This window comes from Triturus cristatus, chromosome 11, assembly GCF_964204655.1.
Source record: "Triturus cristatus chromosome 11, aTriCri1.1, whole genome shotgun sequence".
NCBI lineage: Eukaryota > Metazoa > Chordata > Amphibia > Caudata > Salamandridae > Triturus > Triturus cristatus.
The window spans coordinates 782,043,960-782,069,740 of NC_140594.1; the positions used below are offsets into that span (position 1 = coordinate 782,043,960).

General features: G+C 46.1%; 1 protein-coding gene across 1 annotated transcript in view; it reads left to right on the forward strand.

Annotated features, from left to right (window-relative positions):
- Positions 1-481: 481 nt before the first annotated feature.
- TTI2 (TELO2 interacting protein 2) overlaps positions 482-25,781 on the forward strand; it is a 91,235-nt gene continuing 65,935 nt past the window's right edge. The window contains exons 1-2 of the mRNA XM_085634481.1: positions 482-1,541; positions 23,301-23,487. Coding sequence (XP_085490607.1) covers positions 748-1,541; positions 23,301-23,487 — 981 coding nt within the window. The 5' untranslated portion in view covers positions 482-747. The remainder of the gene's footprint in view (positions 1,542-23,300; positions 23,488-25,781) is intronic.

Sequence of the window (25,781 nt, forward strand, 5' to 3'; positions counted from 1 at the left end):
TATATACATTTGGCAAGTAAATTTATTTTGAAAACAGTAGCTTTGGTCGGAGCTCTCCTGCTTTTGGCTTCCCATCTGGAGGCATCGCTGAGTGAGAACCCTCCCTGAGGGGGCGTGGCTAGAGAAAAGCCGTGGAGCGGGCGCTTCGGGTAGAGCTCCGAAGACTGCCGAAGAACAGGTGATATGCGATCCCGCGGGATACCAAATATTAAACAGCCCCTCTAGTCACATCCAAAGTTTACTACCCAGTCAATAAAACACTCGACCAAGCCCTGCCGAACCTACTCCGAGCCTCAGACCGGCAACGCACGCATACGGTGTTTATTTACGCATGCTTCACAATCACAACCAATGCTTCAGTGCAGAGCGCTAGGATTTGGCGAGGTGCCGTCATTGCACCAATCCTAGGGCACCTCACTAAAAGAGTACGCCCAGATCATTTTCAGCCATGTGATTGGCTGGCATGTGACCCGGAAGTACTGGTTTTACGAATAGGATCTGTGGACTGGTCCATGTAAAGTTGAGCTCAAGTCATTTGGTCTTTAAGCACAGTGAAATCAGCCCAGCGAAGTGAGTCCTTCGTGAAGTCAAGTCAATGGGCGGAGTAGTCCACTGGCATTTCAGTGGTACGGCAGCCGTGGCTATTAGTTAGGCTCTCCTCGCTCCCAGCAGCAGTTCGGATGTGTGGATCCCGGTGTTTCTGCAATTTGCCAAACGCTAGGCAAGACTTTAGAATCTCTTGTTGCCATGGAGCCTACATATATATCTAAAGGTGGACCATTATCGGTTGAATTAACACTGCCATTTGATGACGGTCTCTCCGACTGTGCCACAGATTCATTGGGAGTTCCTGACTCATCGGATGTCTTAGTAAGTGTCGTTGACTATGGAAATACTCCACAGTCTCCACGTATACAGGAACATTCAGCCGACCCTCTTTCTAGCTGCACCATGCCAACCTTGAGTGTACCCGAGTCGACAGTTGTGGTGGATTCAAACAGTAGTCCTTTAACTGTGGATGTGCAGGATTCTGAGACTTTAGCCAGGTCGGTACTTGAGATGGGACTCGAGGGTTTCAAAGATCTTAACTCACTCGTCCTGTCTGCAGACCTGGCATTGGCTTTGTGCCGTCACGCTGACCCAAAGGGAAAGTCCAAGGAAAACAAATACTCTGACCCCCCGGTCCCCAAGAGAGCACTAGCCTCTGGGGCAATCATTATACATTTGCTTAAGGCTATGCACAAAGAAAAGCCTAAGGATGAAAAGACTGGAGCAAACTTTGTATTTTCAGAAGAGGGAGGCCAAGCACCGCGTGCTTTGCCCGGTTCTCTGGCGGCCCCAATATATCTTTTTGCCACCACCCACTGTGAGGCTAAGCCATGGACTGACCAGGAATCCAGAGCAAAGGCACAGGAGGTATTTGCGTGCTTGCTTTGGGCCTCACACACCGGATCTGGTGCTGAGCTGCTCCGGGGACGCGGAGATGCAGAGCAAGGGATATTCGGGGCTGTGATGGCGCTCCTGAAACCAGCGCTTAACAAGTGAGTGATCATGACAGCTAGTGGGACGAGCATATATTATAAAACTACAGGAAGCTATTAATCTCTTATACTTTCTCATGATGTTGCAAATCATAGTAAAGTCCCACTGCAGTGTTTCAACTGGCGAATGAAGGCCGTGTGTATTTATAAGGCTGCAGAGCCTGAAGGAGACTACTATATAATGATCGTGTTTCAGGTTATGGCCACTTTATTGTAATGCTCATGTACTAATATACACAGTAATTTTATTTATTTGGTTCAGACCTCAACTGAGGTCAACAAATACAGATAAAAAAATTATTATTATTGAGTTTAAAATAATTGAAAAGGTAAACATTTACACACTATAAAATGGAAAAGTAATAATGTTTTATCGCATACTTATACAACCTTCAATAAAATAACATCTTGAGATTGTGCGTTTTTCCTTTAGGACAGCAACAGAATACTTTTGAAAAACGTAAACAACTTATGGCATATAAATTCATTGACTGGAGAGTTACACAACAAAATTAAACATTGGCCCTCATGTACTAATACTCACACTATCAGAGGAAACCGGGACTTGCCTCGTAATCCTAAACTACATTATTTATTCTTGGCGTGCACTAGAATTTAGAAATCATTTAAAACTCATGTTTGAGTATGTACTGCAATTTAGATCGCATTGATTCTCATCTTGTACTTTATCATATCAAACCATCAACCGGTAAAACGATTCTATGTCACAGTAACCTAATAATCATATTTTTTCATGCATCACGTTCTTGGCACCAGCTCTTTCTCAAACTTTCCGTTTTAGCTTAACGTCCGTGTTGGATTTTTAAATATAAATTGTATATTCAATTTAGTTTTATAGCACATTGCAAATTTATTTAACACACCCAATACTTTCTAGTGGAAAGTGCACCAAATTAATGCACTGTTTGGGGGCAAAATATGTGAACACACAACTCTGACATTATAGGACAGAATGACTTGTTCAGCCCTCTTCATCCTTTGGTTTGTTCTGGTGTTATTGGCATTTTCCAAAGCAACGAGAAACACCCCTCAAACCAAGGGAACAGGTGTCTGTAAACCTAAAAACACAAACTTTTCTCCCCGGTGACAGGGTAAGCTACCAAACAGTTAACTCACTCATCAAAAAACATAACCTATTCAATCCAATCCAGTACCACAGGATTTTGAAAAAACAATAACGTTTTTAATTTTCTCTTTTAAAAAATGATTACATTCAAAATCTAATTTGTATAAAAACTCAAATATAATAACACAAAAGATAAACCTTATATATGCTATGCAAAAAAGGGGAGAAGTTCCAAGACGGACCTCTCTGTCTTTTACAATAGACACACTCCTACTGCTGGTGTCACTGGATCTCATTAGGTGCTTTTAACGACATATTAACATTATCCATGCACTGTACCTCATGCTTTTAAATTTCGTAGACACGTATTGGTGTCCCAACTTGTGTACCCAATCGATTTCAAGAGATTTTTGGAGTGTCCATGATGAGTGTATATGTTATGGAAGGGCAAGGGTACCCTACATTGATACTTTTTAGGTCTTGCCTGGCGTAGGCTGCGCAGCAATGTGCAGTCTCGCTGGCGAGATTTAAGGATTTAGGGTAGCTTTCACTAGCGAAGTTTAAGCCCCGCCCCTCTTTTCCATTGGCTGGCGTCACCGTTTATGCTAAACGGTGGCCAGCCATTAGAAAAGAGCTTCCAGTGATGTACACTTTTCTCTTTTAGAGCCGTCCCAGTTGGACTGGCTCACTTGACTTAAGTGTGTGGTAAAAGGTTTCTTATCTTTATGGGGCCAAACACATGGCCCCTTAAAGATAAGAAACCTTTTAGTAGGCGAGGCCTGGGATGGCAGAAAAAGGGAAAACAAAACGTCATGGCGAGCGCTTGTAATGTTAAGGCGCCCACGGTCATTTTACTTTAGTCTGTCTTCGTTGATTAGTTACGTTACATCACATCAGCATGGGTTTATTTAAAATCACTCGCATCTATTCTAACCGAACCGCTTAATGAGAGCAGCTTTGGGGAACTTGCCATCGCTCACCACACCGGTAAGAGATGCTACGCAATAAGATGTCATCTAACGATATTACCCACCAACATACACACTCCATTTCACTGCCAAAGAGTTTGTGGTCATGGGAAATAACTGCTAAACTGCCCACTGTCTGAGAACAGACCCACATCCCTGCCCTCCCCTACCCCAAACCCAATTATCTGAGCCTCCTTCAGTTACACCAAGCGCCGGAGGTAACTCAAACTTTTGATCCAGAACAAAGGCGGAAGTGCCGAAACCTATTGGGTGAGGCCATTCAAATACGGCCCTGTGCAAGTTACTAGTTGGGGTGGGTTCCCCTAACCCCCTCCACCTCCCACTGGCCATTTTCAATCACTGGGTAACGCAGCCCTCAATCCAACTTGCACTTTTGTCAGTTTAGGGGGTACATCGCCCCTCCAAATGCAACAGGCAAGATTGTCTGATGAAGTACGTCCCCTTCTTCTCCTGTGCACGGGACACTTTCATTCGGAGGGCTCAGCATAGCAGCCCCCTCTGCCGAATAAGACGTGTAGGCCCTGCGTTTAGAAAACATCTCCCCGAACACCATTCTCCAGTGGTTAAAATAGTCCTTGTGTGGACTACTATCTGCAGAGAGGTGTGTTGCGAAAGAGAGTATAACGGCATAATGCCAATGTAACAATAACTCCTATTGTCTAGCGCCTAGAATGATTGAGGCTTGCGGCGTGCGCTGTGTAATTTGAATTTCACATGTCTGGAAAGACCCAGCAGCGTCTGGGCACAGACCAGTGGCTTCTCATCTTCAGATGCCCGTTAGGTTTTTTGTTGTTGTTGTTTATTTAATTTATTTTATGCAGTTTTTATATAGCACGGACTTCACCCAAAGATGTAGAGCGCTTTACAATAGAACCAGATTAAGTAATAAGTAAAAAAAAAAAAAAAAACTAAAGGGGTGCTTCTTTACAACCACAATACTAATACCATAATTGGTCATTACGCTGAACTGCGTCAAAGTGCTCAAATAACATACATTAATATTGACAAGAATGCAGGGCATTTTTTTCGTCAGTCTCCGTGTTTCGCCTGCAGGCTATGCACAGGGCTGTGCAGTGGACTCACTGTTGAGCTACAGTTGCAACGTAGCGCGCATTCATATTGTGATAGCCTTTTTATAGTGCCTACTACCCCTTTATGTTGAGTAGCACGCTACTCCTGAACCCGAGGTTAGCTTTTCATTTGATGGGTTTGTTTGTTGGGATCAGGTTTGTCTTTTCAAAAGACACCCTTCCAAATATTTACCACAGTCTGTTTGTGATAGAATAAACAGACTTAGATGGGATTGTTTAAAGGGGGGAGGGGAGAATAGTTCATGAGAATTATTCCTGGGTGAGTAGGTCGTGTAGAGGACGATTGTAAGTAACCCTTTTCAGAAGTAATGTTGAATAAAGGGCCCCTTCGACTGACTCTTCAGCCTGTTTTCTCGTAAATTGATTGTTATGGCCTAGTTCCTGGTTAGCAGCACCTACAACTGCAGAGCTGCACTTTACCCATTTCCAAAATGTAAGAAATACAGGTCCTCCTAGGGAGTTGTTTCCATATTTTAGGAATGTCCACAGCAGACCTTCAGTGTCGGACTGGGACAGAAAGCAGCACCAGACACCAAAATAAAAGTGGCCCTGATTAGCGAATCACATAGCAAAACAAGCATTTGCAAAGCAATAGGTCTCACATTTACGCGAGTTTCTATTGGCGTTGTAAATGACAATGCCTCTTATTTTTGCTTTTTTAAAACATAAATAAAAGGCATTGTCGTTTACAATGCCAATAGCTTAAACTCGTGTAAATGCGAGACCTATTGTATTGCAAATGCTTGTTCATGGTTAGAGGACTGTGCCTCTGTGAGGGTTCATTCATCGCAGTGATTTACAATACTTAACATTAAGGAAGCGAGGGAGGAGCCAAGATGGCGACCGGGACGGCAGCGTAGACTCCCGGCTCCGTGAACCTCCGCATCCCGCACGGATATCCTGCACGAGATCCTTAACCTGTGCTACGCGGTCGTGTTTCTGAAGGAGAGAGGCACCCGACTGTGTGACTCCGAGGTTTCTGGCTGCGGTATCGCCGGAGAAATGTGCATTTGAACTTTGCGGCCTGTGCGGCCCTGGAGCCGGGACCTCGAGTGGACGCCGTGGCCGGGTGGCAGTTCAACAACAGCGGCCTGTTGTGACTGGGTGGAGTCGGTCCACCGGAGCGGTGCCAAACTCGGCCTACATTTCGTCGTGGTCGTCTCTACTGTCATGCGTAGCGGACCGAGTGCATGCCCGGGGGTGCAATTCTCAGACCCTCCGGTGGCTGCCCCTGCCTTTGATGGTGAGCTGCCCGGCCGCCGCCCGTATCCTGCCCTGATCATTGCGGGCCGCCCCCGAATTTTTACGGGAGCTGGTCCGTAGTGGGGACGACTGTTGCCCGTGACCACGCAACGGATAACTTTTCGCCTGCCCCCGGAACCCGGTCACCGGCGACGTGGACATCGAGACGCTTGTCCCAGGGTCCCGGCCCCGGTGAGGGTCGGGCATACTTGGCGGCCACCTTGTTGCAATGAAGCCTACCATCCTGTCCGCTGGGCCGCAGCGGGATTGTGAGAGTGCGACTTTCGGGAGTGTGGCGGCGCGATCGCAGAGAGCTGTGCTGGGGTACGGCGACCTCCTCGAGGCCCTTGGTGCTCTTCACTCCTCCTTGATTCATGGTGTCGGGGTCTTGGGGAGTAAGCTCGACGGTGTGGCGTCGGCGTTGGGGCAGTGGCGGCCCGCCTATCCGCACGTACACAGGGACTACCCACACTGCGCACAGGAGGACACTTTGGCGGCCACCCCTGAGGTTAGTGCACAGCTGGACACTCCGGCCAGTATGCTACAGTGTGTTCGTCCAGCTGAGGACCTGATCTGCCCCGGAGGCACTGGACCTGAGTGGGATGTGGTAGCCTCGTCCCGAACGTGCCCTCCTGCGACCCAGAGACAACTCCAGCAACTATTGTCTGCTTTGGCTGCTTCTGCCTTCCTGGACCTGGAGTGCAGTGCATATCCTTGTGCAGCACTGGGAAGCCTGTTTCTCCACGCTGCGGACTGTGTTGATGCTCAGAGACTTCCACCCCACCTGTGTGCGTCGCTTCTCGGACGTTTTTGGACAATCCTCTACCTTGGAACATCGGTTATGGTGCTGGGTCGAGGGGTAGGCATGGGCAGACTCCCAAAGAGTGGTCAGGGATGAGGCTGATCCTTCAGGGGTGGTCATCTAGTGGACGGGCGGGCTCAGGGGTTGCGTGCTCTCCTGGCATAGCTAACAGCATAATAGGTGCATAATGCTCCCCATTTTTCTTTGAGAAGATAGATTTTGTGCCGTTTATTGTTCACTTTGGGGGAAACTTACCGTGCGGGAGGGAGAAGCCGGGGGTATGTTTTGAAGGCCCTCCTCCAGTTTATTAATACTTTCTCTACCCCCCCCCCCCCCCGTCTGGTGGGGTTCTTTTCCTACTTCTTTTTCCCTATTCTCCTATATTTCGGGTCTGGTTCCAGGGCGACAGGCACACTGCTGGGGGGGGGCCGTACTCATCTGCAGAGGTGCAGGGTGGGGGGTTGGGGGAGGGGATTCTTTAGTCTTTTATCTCTTTTTCCATGGCCTCCTTTTTCTTCTCTGATTTTTTTTTTTTGTTTTTCTTTTCTGGGATCAGCGTGATACACCTCCTTTGCTATGACTCGTTGCCGCTCCGTGTGTACCGCAATTTCCGGGGCGTTCACCGGGAGTTCTGGCGTAGGACTGCAGGCGCAACTGCTTATGATATTTTTCCCCATCCTGATGTTCTTGTGTTTGCGCCATTGACCTAATGGATTGCTGTAAATCGCTTACGTTTATTACTCTGCATATCTGTAATTGCTGTTTGAAAATTGTTTGGCACCTGATCCTTCTGCCTTGTTTCATTATAAAATGAAAACCTTTTTCTCCTGGTGCCCTACCTACTTTGTTCACAGTAGTAGCATTACGATTCTGCTCCCCGAAGTGCTGCCTGTGTTTACACTTGCCTGTTTTTGCTCTGATTACTTAGCGGCCGGCCCCGGGGGGTTGTAGGCCCATACTTGTTCTTGATAGAACTGTCAATAAAGGTTTTCAAAAAAAAAAACATTAAGGAAGCATCAACCACGCTGAGCAAAGGGAATGGCTAAAGAGAAAATAATAAGGTGGGACAGGTGAGTCCCTAAACTGTTGCGAATGAGATATCGTTGAGAGGAGAGATATATGTATTAGTCCTGAAAGAGGTGGCATATACATGTTGGGGCCCCCAAAACCTTTTTATATCATATATGTTTTTTGTAACTATAGTGTTGGTGGATTTGTGTATTTATCTAAATTAGATTTATTTTTAATGTGAACATTTTTTAAAAGAGAAAATTATTAAAAACGTGGATGTTTTTTCAAACGTATGTGATATTGGATTGGTTTGAACACGTTCTTCTGTTTGATGAGTGAGTGACTGTTTGTGTTTCACCCAGCAGCACAGCATAGGCCAGTTGGTCATCCCACTTCAGCCTGGGGGGGGGGGGGGGAGGCTCTGAAGTCTGAAAGTCTTATTTTCCAAATAGAAATTCCATAGGAATCGCTATTTAGGAAATGCAAAATAATATGTGAAAATATTGCAATTTCCTAATAGCAATTCCTACAGAGCAGGAATTACTATTAGGAAATCACAAATAGGAAATACACTTGCATTCCCACCTATGGGCCACATAGGAAATGGTTTGCATTTCCTAAATTGCTATTTCATCATAGTAGCTAGCCAGTTTGAGCACGATTTTGTTTTTAATATAGTAAAACTGAGCATTTTTAGAATACTTACTTACCCCTTCAGACACACGATTGCAGTGTGAAGCCACCCTCTTTCGCAGCAAAACGAGCGCTGGTGAGGGCGAAATCGCGATCTTTCTTCGCCGCCATTCCCCACGCCCTGACTGGGACACGCCCACTCCAAGGCCACGCCCCTTCCTTCCGCCACATCTCCTTAACAATGTGCATGGATCGGAAGCGCAGCGGGCGCGCCGATTGCGCGCCGAAGGCGCGCTTAAGGCAAGCTCGTCTGCGCTCGTCCGCGATCAGGCCGCAACCGGGGCCGGTCCCCCTTCACGATCCATCAGCCATATCACTGCGACATACACTCGGACTGAGCTGTTGTCTTTGAGACCCCCTCTTTGCGTGACCTGCCCTTGTCCCGCGTCTGAGGCCTGGAGTCAGGCTTATGCCTGCACAGTTTGCAATTTCTCCCTTTCTGCCTCAGACCACACTATCAGTACAGCGCACGCTCCGAACCTCGCCTCCACACGTGGAGCTCAGTCCGTCTTGACCCTCAGAGCTGCGCTGATCAATTGAAGATCATTGAGCAAACATGCCATCGACATCTGGCAGTCCCTCCGCGACAACAGTTGGGATCTGCTCTTTCTAACCGAAACTTGGCTGAACGATACCACTAACCCTGCTATCACCCTTGCCTTACCGGAAGGTTACAGTATTATCTGTGCCAACAGGCCCAACGGCTCTCCAGGAGGTGGTATCGCCTTAATCCATAATTCCAAATGGATGGTCTCCCTCCCCCATACGACCAAATTGAATGTATAGAAGGTATGCCTTTCAGTATTCTAACCTCCCCGTCTTCTTCCTGCTCGGGAATTCTCATCTACCGCCCCCCTCACTCCAATACTGCTCACCTACCGGCTCTGGCGGATTATATCATCCAGCTCAGCACACGTTACGCTAACTTCACCGCTCTAGGTGATTTCAACCTCCATGTCGACAACGAATCTTGTCCGCATAGCAATTACTTCATTTCCATGTTAGCGGACTGCAACCTAGCCCAAATCATAAGCCTATCCACGCATAAAGCGGGTCACACACTGGATCTGATCTGTTCCAACCTTCCTTTTATTCAGGCGACCCCCCCCCCCCCCCCCTACCCCGGTTATTTGGTCGGACCATTTCCTTATTCCTTTTGAGATTGGCATTCCCTGCCACATTAGACCCGCTACTACCCCCAAATTATCAGGCAGAAACTGGAGTCGCATCACCTCTGAATCACTCCTGGAATACCTAAAAAACACCCAACCAGGCATGTCATCTGACCTCGACCTACAGATCGACCACTTGGATGTAAGGATCGGTCAGGCCTTAGACGCTCTTGCCCCTCTCAAATCTATCAAAACCCACAGGGCTGTACCTTCAGCACCTTGGTACTCCGACGAGCTCCGACAGAAAAAGACCTCTTGTAAATCGCTTGAACGCCACTGGAGACAGAACTATACCATGGACAGTAAAATCACCTATAAAACAGCCCTCAAAGAATATCGGCGAATGATTGAGGAGCACAAGCGGGATTATCTGGCCTCCAGAATCAAACTCGCCAGCAATGGCGCTAGGGAGATTTTCAATATAGTTAGATCTTTTACAGACCCTAACGCGTTGACTCGCACTCAACCTGCCTCACAGTCGCTCTGCGATAAACTCTCACAATTTTTCGAGGATAAAATCGAGACCATTTATTCCTCCTTCCCCTCCTCCACCATAGAAGGACGGGAAGAGGAACCTACAACTTCCTCGCCACCGCGGTCCACTTTCCTCGAATTTGCAGCAGTCTCAGAGGCAGAGTCCCTGGCCGAACTATTTAAATGCAAATCAGGCTCCCCAAATGACCCTTGGCCAGCCAAGCAATATAAAAAACTTGCACCTCTACTTAATCCCTACCTGAACCTCCTCTGGAATGAAGTCCTCAGAACAGGCAGCTTTCCTGCTAAATGGAAACTTGCATCTCTGGTCCCCATCATTAAAAAGCCCAATCTGGATCCGGACCTTCCCAGCAACTATAGGCCTATTGCTCTCCTGCCTGCCCCAGCTAAGATCCTGGAGAAGATGGTGCACTCCCAGTTGGCGAATTACATCGAATCTAATGGCCTTCTCCATGATTCCCAGGACGGCTTCAGGTCGGGCCACAGCACGGAGTCGGCCCTTATTGTAATGGGCGACTCGGTGAGGTGGACGCTTGACCGGGGGTCGAGGGCGGTGTTAGTGCTGCTGGATCTTTCAGCGGCATTTGACACCGTCTCTCACAGGATCCTGCTGGGGAGGCTGGAGGACTTGGGCTTGGGTGGCGCTGTGTTGAAATGGCTCTCATCTTACCTTTCGGACCGCTCACAGCAGGTTTTCACCCCTCCCTACATTTCCCCCCCAGACCACTCAAATGGGGAGTTCCACAGGGCTCTTCCTTGAGCCCGTTCCTATTTAATGTTTATTTCACCCCCTTGGCCAAGCTGATCGCCCAGACTGGGATTAAATCCACCTCTTATGCTGACGATATTCAGCTACTTTTCACTTTTGATACCCCCTCCGCTTCTGCTTTCGATCCGCTGAAATCCTGCCTTCGAGACATTTCTAGTTGGATGGATGCCAACTCCCTCCGACTCAACGCAGGTAAAACGGAGATTTTGTTTTTTAACTCTCCATCCCCTCTGGATTCCAGTCTATGGTGGCCAGTCGATCTGAGCCAAGCCCCCATCCCCAAAGACTCGATTAGAAATCTAGGAGTACGTTGGGATAGCCACCTCAGTTTTAACACCCAGGTACAAACAGTTGCAGCCTCCTGCTTCGCAAAAATCAGGACTATTAAACGGCTTATCAATTACCTGCCAGCGGACTGCCGTAAGACTGTGATCCTGGCATTGATAACATCCCATCTTGATTACGCCAATGCCCTCTATCTTGGTATCACAGCAGGCCTTTGTCATAAACTTCAGACGGTCCAAAACGCCGCCGCAAGGCTGGTGGAGAAAGTCCCTGCTAGACATTACATGTCCCCATACCTCCGTAAACTGCATTGGCTACCCATTGCCAAAAGATGTGTTTTCAAAGCCATGACGCTGGCCTTCCGAGCGTCTAAAGGCAATGGGTCGGCCCATTTTGAAAAACATCTTGCGACCGTATGTCAACTCCAGGACATTACGTTCCAATTCCCTATTCTTCCTGGACACCCCACGATTCAAACGAGCTCGTGCAGGTGGAAAAACCTTTGAGGTCTGTGCTACTCAGTGTTGGAACAAGCTCCCGCTAGCTTTACACACCTGCCAAACTGAATCAGCATTCCGCAAATCCCTGAAGACACATCTCTTTTCTTCTTAAATCAGGCCTGCTAAACCCTATGCTCTTTGTTTTCTGAGTTTCCAGCGCCGGGACGCCCCGTTGGGGCAGCTGTGCGCTTTACAAAATACACAAATAAATAAATAAATCATAGGAAATCGCAATTTAGGAAATCCAAACCCAAGGTCACCTCTGGCCTTAAGGCCCCCCCGTGGAGGCACCCTGAAATTCATAGTGCACATGTAAGTGTGCACTTTATTTCACATTAAATACAATTTTTTTTTATTGTTACACATGATTACCATCAACTTTGAGTCAATGGTAAAGCATAAATACCCAATTCGCATTTAGGAAATGCTTTGTACATGTGCTTTAGGAATTGCAAAAGGTAATCCCTATTTGCAATTTCAAAAACCGCCGTTGCAATTTGCGGTTTCTTTATGCCACTATTCCACTCCATGTCACTCTACAGCACTCTATTCCACAACACTTTACTCCAACCTACGCCACTCCAATCTACACCACTTGACTCTATGCCACTGTATTCCACTCTACACCACTCCGCTCGACTATACACCACTCCCTGACACTCTGTATTTAAGTCTACAGCACCTTACATCATTCCACTCTTTGCCACTCCACTCTATGCTGCTTCACTCTGACCCTATACCTTTCCACTATATGACACTAACTTCAGCCATGCTGAATAGCAGGCACACTGGTGTACAACCTAATACACATTGGCTAAGCCAATAGCTCTTGCATAGGCGAGACGTATTGGCTTTGCCAATGCTTGTCTAGCGATACTTGAGCATGCTAGACCAGAGAATCTCACAAATTAATGGTGTTCTTTTCTGACAATACTCAGTTTGTTGAAAAAGTATGATACTGCTACAACCTTCCAATTTGTATTATTAACTAGAAGCGAGGCAAAGCATGCTGTTTTATGCAGGGACCCAGGGGGAACAGGGAACAGGGCACGAGCCAGTCTCCCACTGGGTGACTTTGCATGATGGAACGGGCCACAAATTAGGATAAGTGTAGGTAGGTAGTGTGGGCAGGGCTTAGCAGTAGGTTATATAGGGCTGTTTTTGGGTGGGAAGGCATTCGCTGAGGCAGTGCCAGTGGCAGTTGGAAAGTTTGTGACTGACCCACCCACTCCCTTTTTTTTGTGCTAGTTTCTTCTTTTATTTTCAGTTGTTTGTTAAAAATTTTGAGTGAGCTGGTCATTTGTGCAGGCCTGATTATTCATAGGTTGATGAAGAAAGGCTAATTTGCCACTTTAAGACAAGTTGTAGCTTTTTAGAATAGCTAGGTGTTTTTTTAGGGGGTGGACAGCCTGGAGCGGGCTTATCCATCCCTCGGGGGTAGGAGAGAACACAGGGGAGATGAAGAGTAAATGGTGTGGCTTTGAACAGCACTAAAGCAGATTGCTTGAGGATGCTTGATTGGAGGATATTGTGAGATTGGGGTATGGAAGGAAAAGGTGGGGAAAGAAGGAAGATAATGGGAAAAGGTGGGAGCCCATGTTTTATTTTTATTGAAGCAATATTGAGCTAATTGGGGAGTTTAAGGGTGAAGGGAACGATTAGAATTTTCATGTATTTGTGAGGTTGAGTTGTTTACAATGTTTGTATCTATGAAGTTTATGCTACATACCTGTCTTAATAAAGTGGCTTTTTTTTGCTAATAAAAGGAGTAGTGGTATGTGACTTATCACACAAAATATGTTTTCTGTAGTCCGCCATTAACAATACACAACATTCATATACAGGGAAGAAACCCAGGGCCAGATATACAAAGCAATTTAGCATTTCTTAATGGTCCAAATCGCTATTTCGGGCCTTTAAGAAATGCTAAATGGCCTTTTGATATGTACAAAGGCCAAATCGTGGTCGCAATTTGCGATTTCTACCGGGTATGTGTTGCCTTTCAGCTCAGTCCTATTTTAGCCGCGTGCATTTGGAAACAAGTGCTTTATAGAACAGTTGTAGTGACCGAAACAGTAGTAGCTGGCTCTAATTGGTGCAGCACTCTAGTTTCTAAAAATGAAATTGGGTGACCCTAGCATTATTCTTTAATAGCTGCATTCATAATCATTTAGCGGAATATATATCTATTTTGAACTCCTCTGATTCTAAACCAATGGTACAAGAACCATATCTTACTAAACCATAAAGTTATTTCATTGGGGACTCTAAACGTGATAACAGGCTATTGTTGTATATTTTTCATGGCAGAGCACAGAAAATTCGGCAGTATAGGACGCCAATACTATATAAAACATCTTTAAAACAGCATGCTTTGACTCGCTTCTAGTTAATAATACAAATTGGAAGGTTGTAGCAGAACCATACCTGTATAACAAACTGAGTGAGTATTGTTAGAAAAGGACACAATTCCTCTGTGAGGTGGTCTGGCATGCTCCAGTATTGTTGACAAACATTGGCAAAGCCAATACGTCTCGTCTACGAAAGAGCTATTGGCTTTTACAATGTGTATTAGGTTGTACACCAGGGTGCCTGCTGTTCAGCATGGCTAAAGTTAGTGTCCTAGGTCATCGAGTGGAAAGGCATAGTGTCAGTCGTACAGTGTGGCATGGAGTGGCATTGGTTAGAGCCAGTTGGCGAGGAGTAGTGTCAAAGGAATGGAGTAGTGTCGTAAGTGGAATGGTGTAGAGTGGAGTATGTATGGTGTGGTAGTGCACTTCCATTACAGACAAAACATTTTCTATTGAAAATACCATTATATTTGCACAGACATACAGTTTTACTGATCAAACTATACAGTGCACAAACGATAATCTGTGGGAATCGGCATCGCCTAGTGTACTGATTTATTTTGATCTTATTCAAATATTTGTTTTCACCACACTTCAGAATTACTAAACAATTTGCTTCATTTGTCCTTTCTTTTTTTTTTTTTTTTTTTTTTTAAAAACCTTTATTTGTGCATATTAAAAGAACAAATACGGGCCTACAACCATCAGGCCGGCCACAAAACGGTTAAGCACTGAGACAAACATTACATCCCCTGTGCATCAATGGTCAAGATTAGCAACGATTCAGGAGTTATACACTGGAGAGATCCTTGACACCAGGGGAAGGAGAAGTAAAGGTTAATTTTAAGGTTTTCAAAATAATTTTATCGAGGAAAAAAGTCAGTAGAGGATAGAACCAAGGAGATTTGAGTCCGCAAGATGGCTTCACCACACAGGAGAGCAGCATCATCATTAGAAACGGCCATAGAAAATCTCAGACAGTGAGGCGTTGCAGTTATATAACAGGATAGTCACATGAGTAAATACGCACCCCTCCAAAGCCGCCCCCACTCAATCCACCCCACACCCGGACCCCGAATCGGAAACAAGGATAGCGCAGAGACATAGAAGAAAAAGGCCCATAGAACTAAAAGAAACAGTTAATTACCCCCCCACCCTACACCAATGCGGAGGCTACGGCCTGCCCCCCCCCCAGCATAGTGCCTGTCGCCCAATGAACCCGAAATATAGACAAGAGAGAAAGTAGGAATAAAGGAAAGAAAATAAGAAAACAAAGAAGAAAGCGGGGAGGAGCCCACGTAACCTCGGAGCGCCCGAAACCACCGGCCAACTACGGCTCCACACACTGAGAACCCACTACACCCAAAGGCGGTCGTGTGAAGATAACGTGTCACAACAATATAAGGAAGGCAGACAAATCTCGACGAGTGCGCACAACCTATGCAGACAGTTCCAGTCCCAGTCCAGCCCATCCGTGAAACCATGGTGATAGAAAGCAATCTAGCCCTGGCCCGATCGCGGGCGTAAGATTAGACTAGCCCCCACATGAAGGCCCCGCAGCCCGTGCAAACAAAGACAATATGGCCGCTTGGGAGAAGATGGAGAAGTAGAGTCACAAAATGGCCGCCGATCATCTATTGAGGTCCCCTTTTGCACCATATAAAATCCAGACCTGGCCTGTAAAGTACAGGAGTTCCACATAAAAGAAGCCGTAGGCCACCGTGAACAGTTCCTCGAGGACGTCAGGTGTCGCTCAGCTGGATACTCTTGCGGGCGCGGTGAGGCAGGCAACAACAAAGCAGGCAGCAATGAACGGGGAAACAAAGTGTCCACAATTGAGCAGGAGATCGATTGATCCTGGGTGCCGGGAAAGCCAGATGCAGACACCAGTGCAGCACGGTTATACCCAGTCGTTGCGTCCCCGCAAGAGGACAGAAGCACTGGCAGACCCACGTCTTGTTGAGAACAAACGGGGCGCTCACGACCCGCAGCCGACAGTATGGAGTCGAACCGCTCACTCAGCGTTTGCAAGCCAACACACAATTGCAGACGAAAGTCCCGCAGGGCAGCCAGAACGGAGCCGCATGTCAGCGGAAGCTGCGCCCCCACATCGGCAGCAATCCGGGACGGCACTGTGGAGCTGGAGTCCGGTAGAGGGAGGGCGAAGCAGGCAGCGGGCGAGACCGGAGCATCACCCCCCAGCAGCGAGCAGGCAATCAACGCCATGTTTTACCTCTGAACGGTACAGTGGCCAGGGGGGGGGTCGTAACAAGGAGGCAATTCCCCGCAGGTCTGCGCCGCAACAGGTGAAAGCCAACAGTCGCTTCCCCTCTCTCGGACTCTCTTTGCAGCCGACTAGGCAATAGAAGAAGGGGGTCTGCAGCCTTCCACAGCGCGGGCCACAGAGCGGGGCAGGAGACCCGCCACACCGGGGCTTACCCTATAGCTCCAGCCCGTCAGGTGAAAGGTGAAGAAGGTGTCCGGGCGTCTCTCCCCCGGCTCGTCTGGCGACAGTCCGTGGTGTGAGGCGGGATCGGGGCCGCGGGGCTCTGATTTGCGCCGGGGGTCCAGTGACTGCGGAGCTTCCAGGGGGGCGACCAAGGCCACAATGGAGCAGGGGTCCAGCGCGGAGAACAAAGGCACCAAGAGCTCCGGCATCCGGGCGGGCTCAGACTCCGGGAAAGCGGCGGCGCGGTCAGCGCGTCGTCGCGCACGTTGCACCTCGAAAATCGGCGAGGATAGGAATCAGGATGATAGTCCGAGGCCAAGGGCCGGCGGAGCCGGGCGCTCAAGCGTCTGCTCCGGTCGCCATCTTGGCTCCTCCCCCCATTTGTCCTTTCTTAATTCTGATATATTTGTACAGTTCATTTACTGGCATAAAAATGTTGTTGTTTGCTTGAAAAATAATAACATCCTACAGCCTTTCCTCTCACACCTGCAGTACCCAGCAAGATTCACACAATTCCTCTCATTTAGCTGCAGGAAAAAGAAAAGTAAACCCCAACATCCCTACAAGATAGCCAGACATTTGATCTGTCTTTGAATGCACAGCAAATGTGACAAAATAAAAGCAACATTTAAAGGCCTGTTTATTGCTCAATCGCTTCTGAATGCCAGCTTGGCTATTTTGGGGGTGCTTCAGCACCCCACACTTCCCTACCTTCAGCGCCGATGGCACAGGCGTGAAATTAAAGAGGATTGTTTGTTGTGCAATTGGTAAAAAATATTGGCCAAAATAAATAAGCTAGTACACAGAACATTGTTCACAGGCATCCGAGATTGGTGAACTGGTAGTAACAGAGATAAGTAGAATCAGTCAAGCAGAATGATAGGAGGCAGGAGTCATTTTCAGAGAAATACAGCACATTTACTGCTGTGAACTAGCATACAAGGGAGACAACTGAAATCCCGTTTTCTCGTAGGGTGCCGCATGGAAAAAAAAAAAAGCTCACAGAAAGCGAACACTAATGGCAGAGTACAAGGAGCCAGTCGGAGAGGTAGTAAGCAGGCAGTGTTCCTTGAGAGGGACAACAACATGCTGGACAGCTTAAAACAAATGAAGCCAGCAGATAGAAAGCAAGCAATTTTTGTGTTACAAAGCCAAAGCCAGTGGTAAGCAATGGTCGGAATACATTGCTAGGGAAGCTTTCAGCATGTCTTTGCGAATTTTGACCTTAAAAGGGCACAATTTGTCTGAGATGCTATAGTCACTATTGCCAGTTAACACCCAACTAATTTTGAGCGTATTTGTGTGACTTAAAAAAAAAAATCACGATCAATGAAAATACATAAAAGATTGATGTAAATTATAACAAAAATGAAGTTTTTTAATGGTGCTTGCTATATGTGGGATATAGGTGCCTGGCTTAGTATGAATATAGTGGATGGTGCATATCAGTTATGTAACTATTTTTTTCTCAAGGTGCTCGTCTGTCTCGCATTTGAAACAGGCTCTTCTAAATTATTACAATTTCTTATTCCCCCGTGAAGGCATGTCTGAATGCTGAAAATGTTTTCTGCTCTATTCTAGGTCTCTTTTACCTTGCTTGAAATGTTGTACCTTCGTTTATTAGGTCTCGGGACCATCCGGTCGGCAGACCGGAAGTCCGGAGATTTAATGACTTGGGAGAAGAGGGGCTTGAACCCGCCCCTCTTCTGCCCTGTTCTCCATTGGCTGGCCTCGTAAATGCTGGCCAGCTATTGGAGAAGAGGTCCCGTCACTCCAATCATGCCCCGTCCTTTTCGGATCGGGGGGCGTGTTTTTTGCGAAAAGTCTCAAGGAGGAGACAACAGCAAAACACGCCCCCGAATCCGAAAAGGAGGCTGCCTTTCTCCGAGGCATCTGCTCTGCCTCGGAGAAAGGCGGTGGTGTCCAGCATCAGGTTCGTGCAGCTCGCAGCTTCCTCCTTGTTTATAATCTGTCCCTTTCCTGGAAGAGGAGGGTTTATTGAAAAGGCTCTCTGGCAGCGAAGCTGCAGTGTCTCTCGGGTCTGGCGGTGATCTCAGCGCTCTCCCGTAATCCCAGCGCTCGCCGGTGATCTCAGGCAGTTCTCTGGTGCTTGGCATATGGTGTATATAATGACGAGTGCGTTAAGGGAAAATCAGATGTCTTTAAATGTAACAGCACTGTATTTTTCAGCTTCACGTGAACTTGTTTGTGCGCGTTTGGTAAACCACCAATTGTACAAACACACGCATGCGTGCGCCTAAAATTCAAAAGCTTGCAGAGTTCACACTGAAAGGCTTGCTGAATTCACAGACAAACCTCCACAAACAAATGTTAGGTTTTTAAAATGATAACCTCCTATTTATCATGAGTTATATGAATACCGTTTGGCATTGCCCGCTACAAGCAGCACAACCTCCTCGTGAGAGTTGAGGCGCCATTTGCAACGGTTTAAACAAGAGATGAACGTGCTGGTGATAGATGGTGGCAGTGGCAGCCCACTCCCCCCTCACAGCAGCCTGCTCGAGTCCAGCGGACAAGAGTACGTGAGAGGAGCGGAAAGCTAGCTACGGAAAGAAAACATTAGGAAACCACAATAAACCACTGTTTTTAAGAAGCTTCCCATAAGCGAGCTGCCTAGGCTCGACGTAAACATGACCCATGCAGTAAGATTTATGATAGAACTGTTAATTTCTTCAATACTAGAGAACATTGAAGAGAGCGACATTCCATATGAAAAATCAGCAATGATTTAATGCTGTGCTAAACGCACATTGTGCGCCCCATGTGTATTTTTTTTATTATGATGCTAGGGGGCCCGTTTATTTAATAAAGACGTTCATTGTAGTAAGAAAACAAAAAACTTTAGGATTATTTCTAAAGTAGCGAACAGCAGATGGGTGAATGTTAAAATTGGGAGAAGCACAGGTTTGACCAATGAGATTGGGTGTTGCACAGCCATCCCTTCCCTGCAGGGCTTCAGCAGCTGCAGAAGCAGAGGCTGGCAAACAACCGGTGCTCCGGAGCGGCCCAGACTAAGAGATAGATGTGCCCTGAGGCCACTGTAGAGTGGTTAGCAGCGATTTACAACAACCCAGCATAAAACAATTTAAACTTAAATAAAGGGATGGGGAGATGAATGGTTGAATTGGCGCCCTCTTTAAAGCACTGCATATCTTCTGAAAAAACAGGATTAAGGTATAGAAAACCCAGTAAAATAGCAAGAGGCGCAATCAGAGCGATAGACAAAATATGTCGACAGTCAGGGAATTAAGTATACGGCAAGAAGAATGACTTATTTTAAAACGCAGTACAGGATACGTGTAGCCCTTAAATTGTGTATATTATTTTTATAAAGCGCTGACGCTACCCGGGACGCACATAAATCATTGGCTGGCCTCGTAAATGCTGGCCAGCCATTGGAGAAGAGGTCCCGTCACTCCAATCATGCCCCGTCCTTTTCGGATCGGTGGGCGTGTTTTTTGCGAAAAGTCTCAAGGAGGAGACAACAGCAAAACACGCCCCCGAATCCGAAAAGGAGGCTGCCTTTCTCCGAGGCATCTGCTCTGCCTCGGAGAAAGGCGGTGGTGTCCAGCATCAGGTTCGTGCAGCTCGCAGCTTCCTCCTTGTTTATAATCTGTCCCTTTCCTGGAAGAGGAGGGTTTATTGAAAAGGCTCTCTGGCAGCGAAGCTGCAGTGTCTCTCGGGTCTGGCGGTGATCTCAGCGCTCTCCCGTAATCCCAGCGCTCGCCGGTGATCTCAGGCAGTTCTCTGGTGCTTGGCATATGGTGTATATAATGACGAGTGCGTTAAGGGAAAATCAGATGTCTTTAAATGTAACAGCACTGTATTTTTCAGCTTCACGTGAACTTGTTTGTGCGCGTTTGGTAAACCACCAATTGTACAAACACACGCATGCGTGCGCCTAAAATTCAAAAGCTTGCAGAATTCACACTGAAAGGCTTGCTGAATTCACAGACAAACCTCCACAAACAAATGTTAGGTTTTTAAAATGATAACCTCCTATTTATCATGAGTTATATGAATACCGTTTGGCATTGCCCGCTACAAGCAGCACAACCTCCTCGTGAGAGTTGAGGCACCATTTGCAACGGTTTAAACAAGAGATGAACGTGCTGGTGATAGATGGTGGCAGTGGCAGCCCACTCCCCCCTCACAGCAGCCTGCTCGAGTCCAGCGGACAAGAGTACGTGAGAGGAGCGGAAAGCTAGCTGCGGAAAGAAAACATTAGGAAACCACAATAAACCACTGTTTTTAAGAAGCTTCCCATAAGCCAGCTGCCTAGGCTCGACGTAAACATGACCCATGCAGTAAGATTTATGATAGAACTGTTAATTTCTTCAATACTAGAGAACATTGAAGAGAGCGACATTCCATATGAAAAATCAGCAATGATTTAATGCTGTGCTAAACGCACATTGTGCGCCCCATGTGTATTTTTTTTATTATGATGCTAGGGGGCCCGTTTATTTAATAAAGACGTTCATTGTAGTAAGAAAACAAAAAACTTTAGGATTATTTCTAAAGTAGCGAACAGCAGATGGGTGAATGTTAAAATTGGGAGAAGCACAGGTTTGACCAATGAGATTGGGTGTTGCACAGCCATCCCCTCCCTGCAGGGCTTCAGCAGCTGCAGAAGCAGAGGCTGGCAAACAACCGGTGCTCCGGAGCGGCCCAGACTAAGAGATAGATGTGCCCTGAGGCCACTGTAGAGTGGTTAGCAGCGATTTACAACAACCCAGCATAAAACAATTTAAACTTAAAGAAAGGGATGGGGAGAATGAATGGTTGAATTGGCGGCCTCTTTAAAGCACTGCATATCTTCTGAAAAAACAGTATTAAGGTATAGAAAACCCAGTAAAATAGCAAGAGGCGCAATCAGAGCGATAGACAAAATATGTCGACAGTCAGGGAATTAAGTATACGGCAAGAAGAATGACTTATTTTAAAACGCAGTACAGGATACGTGTAGCCCTTAAATTGTGTATATTATTTTTATAAAGCGCTGACGCTACCCGGGACGCACATAAATCACTGAATTTTCAGCCTGTTACTCTGCTCCTCCACTCAGACTGAGTCCTGGTGAGGTGCCTCAGTTCAACGCCTTGAGGGCGTACACGCAGTGCATCAGAAATCAGTGGAGAAAAGTGGCAGGTTCCTTCAGAAAAGCGGAGACCCCCGTTTGCAGTCGAGAGATATACAGTAAAAAAGAAAGGTGGGTAGCCGCCATGAAGATCAAACGCGCCGTGCTGCACCGCAATAAAATATATATATATATATATATATTTTTTTTTTTAAAGGGATTTGGGTGAGTCTCGCTATAAGAAAGTTGCACGGCCAACATTATTCAAGCTCAAATGTAGCATGCCAGTCCGCTTCAAAAAGTTTGGTGAGCTGCGTGTAAGAAAAAAAAAATGCAGTGGCCGCCATGGTTAAAGGTGAAGCATGGCGTGACCCGCTGCTTTGCTTGGATAATGTGATTAGCAAAATAATGCTCACAAACTGTAAATAACAGATCCTGAGTAACAACACATGCAACAGAGGCAGTCTTTTTGGAAGGGTACAACAAGCATGCATGTTCACAAAAGGACTCTAGCACATTTTTTTCTTTGTTGTTTACTGATCTGAGTTGGATAGGGAAACAAAAAGAGAAAAACAAGCATTTACAATGCAACGGTCTCGGCATTGTTAAAGTTAGAGCTATTGGCATTGCTCATGACAATGCCGTTTCTTTAAATGTTTTAAAAACATAAACAAAAATAATGTCATGAGCAATGCCAATAGCTCTAACTTTACCAATGCCGAGACCATTGCATTGTAAATGCTTGTTCTACTTCTGATTGGGTTGGGGTGACCCTATTAAATCCACCCTCACAGTATTCGCAGATTTTAATTCATACTTGGAAAGCCATGAATTAAAAGGACCCCAGATTTTTTACTGCAGTTTATTCAAATCAACTCCATTCGTTTTACCAATAGTTCCCTAGTCCTTTTACCTCCTCTGGAATATTTCCATTTTGAGGCCCTGGGCAGGCAATAGTCACCTTAGAAGTCAGTGACAAACAGAGTGCCCTCAAGTTCCCAGCCAACACTGCTGCAAGTATTTATCATCTCATTGTCTTGCTAGCATTTTCATAAATATGCAGCGGTGTATGATTCGCGGCAGTGCGTGGTAAGCCATGTGCTACTTTTTTGATTTGCTCTCATTTAAAGGTGCGTGATAGAGGCATGGTGGTGGTACGATCAATAATTTAAGAGATAATGGAAACTTGAAATTAGCACTAGTTTTGTGCTTTTTGTTAAATTCTCGGCTAGCCAGCTAGTTCCCTTGTCTCTACAACCTCAGCATTGAAAAAAATATACCAGAAAGGACATGCCCAGTGGATGGGAAGAATTGGTGCACAGGCAAAAAAAAGAATGGACAGCTCAATGCTGAAAACAGCTCTCCAGATTAAAGTTTTGTTTTGACAGTTTTATGGGGGAGAATAGAGAAGGGAAGGAAGAGCCAATTAGCACATACTGTGCTTGTTCTGTAAAGAATTGTACAACTTTGGCTTCTTGCACCCTCTATCAGAACTGCATTTTGCATCTAAAATAGATAGCATTCCTAGGCTGTTTTTACTGTAGCCTTCTCCAGGTATTTTAAGCTGTGTAATTCAAGCTGACTCACCTAATACATTTGCACCGTTATGCAGCTGAGATCCTCTCCGAAATTTATTGGACCTTTAAGATGTTATGTCACGGTAAGATTGCACTAACAGATATTGGTCTATCCCTCAATAACTGTTTAATTGTGTGTTTTTAGAGACACCTGGGAACTGAACCCTGCCACCAAGTATGTTTTCTCGTGGACATTGCATCAAGTTACCCGTCCCTGGCTAAGCGATTACCTGGACAATGTCTTGCCTCCATCACTGCTATTATCCGATGACTACAGGACAGAGAATAAGATTCTTGGTGTGAGATGCCTACATCACATCGTCCTGAATGTGGTAAGTCAATTTGACAGGTCCCTGCGGTACAATGGGACCCCAATACTCCATTTGAAGATCTTCTTGAGTATCTTGAGTGTGTGGAAACAGGATACCGACAATGCGTTCATTTGGCTGATCATGGTGAGATTGTTGTTGATTACTAATCTGAGGTTCTCTGCGTGGGTTGCTGGGAGGGGTTTGGGTCAAAGTTCGTCAGGCCACCAAGTGAAGTCACAGAGCAAAGGTGTCTTTGCAGAAGATTGCTGTTTCTGTCTTTTTTGAGCTTGAGACTGTTGTTTTTCCATCAATCTGGTGATTTCGGTCATGCAGACAGAGAAATTAGTTTGATTGTTTGGTGTATTGTTGGACAGGGAGAGTATGAGCTGGGTGCAGTCAGCATAAGATATGATGTTGATTCCATGGACGAAGATGAAGCTGGCGAGTGGGGGCATGTAGGCATTGAACAGAGGGGGGCTGAGTGAGGATCCATGTGGAACTTATCAGATGAGGTTGACATCGTCCGAGATGAATGTGGCCTAGCCGTGACCGACTGGGTGCGGCCTGTCGGGTAGGAACAAATCCAGCAAAGTACGGGACCTTGGATGCCGATTTTGTGCAGTAGTTGGATAATAATGGGATAGGAGACCCTGTTGAAGATCTTGGAAGGATCCAGTAGGACGATGGCTGCAGTTTCACCTCTGTTCGTGTTCATCCAGATGTAGTCCATGGCGGCGATAAGGTGCAATGTTATCTGTACTAGGTATGGTTAATGCTCCTTAGTGCTTAGTAGTTTTACTGCCTGCTAACACTGAGAGGGCACTCTGAAAGATGCCATGAGCTATATGTGCTGCTGAGAAAGTGTTTGTCATTTTGTTCCCCTAGGAATTTGCATTCCAAGTTTCCCATCCACCACTGTCTAATCCTATTTATTTAATTGTTTTCATCCCCATTAGCCAATTAATGTTATGTGATCAGACGTTTGTGGGCCCATTGCTATCTAATTTTGAGCTAGCCATAGTTTTAGTCAATTTGGGATGCTGGTGCAGAGACTTTTTATCTTAGTTTAAATGGGTTATTACACTGGCTTCCACTACTAGATGCTCATATCGAAAACGAACTTAGTGGATCACCTGTCTTAGGAGTCATTGGTAAAAGAAGAAGCTTTATTCCTGTAACTTGGACTGTAATACATACTTCATGTTCTAAGACAGTTCCCTAGATGTTTAACTTAGTCCTTAGAAGTAAGTTAGAAAGAGATCATCTTGCAGCTTGATCCACCAATCTGGACTTAGGGCAGAAGGACATTAACTCTGTTTTGGCCTTTTTAAGCGGAAGTCTGCTGGCTCTCTTAAAGGCTTATGATAGTAAATTAAAATGCAAAAAAGACAACCGGGGTGGAGTGCCCCAAGGCGCCTGACTCTCCAATGCTTTTCAGTATTTACATTTACCCATTGCATTGTTTGTTGTTACGCCTTGAAGTTGAATTTCAAAACTACGTAGTTAATAAACAGTGAGTGTTTTATTTATCATAAGTTCAGACCAAGCACTGCAAGAGAACTGCTACAATATTTGCTAAACCCAGAGTTGGATAACAGGGTTAACCTCTATGAATTTAGGGGGAAATTCGTAATGATTGGAACCGAAGATTGGTTACGAAAGAGTATTTCCACTTTTGCCTCACTTGAGGCAGAGTTGGCAGTCAAAAATAAACAGTGGGACTCCTTTTGTGTTCCCCTTTGAAGGATGTCTTAAGTTCCCACTTCAAAGTTTATAATACTGGAAATTCTAATCCTACTAACCCTGAGGCTGAAGAATTAATGGGGATTATTGGTTGTATGCCTTTGCAGGTTCCTCCAGATTACTTTGAATCTCTGGGGGAAATATGATGAGTATGCTGTGTAGGAGAGTAGGGTCTGCTATCCTATGGTCACCCCAAATTTTTGCTTTTTGCTTCACTGGTTTTTGACGTATTGAGGCTGTGGGCCTGCTAATCAGACCCCCAGCCTGCTGTTCTCTCTGCTAAATTGACACTATGCACTTTAGGTGCATAACCCATTGGAACTGGATCACCCTGTGAGCCCCTGTAGTAGTGTACCCTAGGTACCCAGGGCATTGGTGTATCTGAGGCCTACCAGGGGCTGAAGCATGTATTGTGCCACCCCTGGCCTGGCCTAGCAATTTGACACAACTGGCTGATCACTCAGCTGGGGTAAGTTGGTGTATCCACCTCTTACTTAGGTGTAGTATGCCTATACCTAACCTTAAATGGGACACAGGTTAACCTATAAGTCACTCCTATGGCAGGCCTTAAC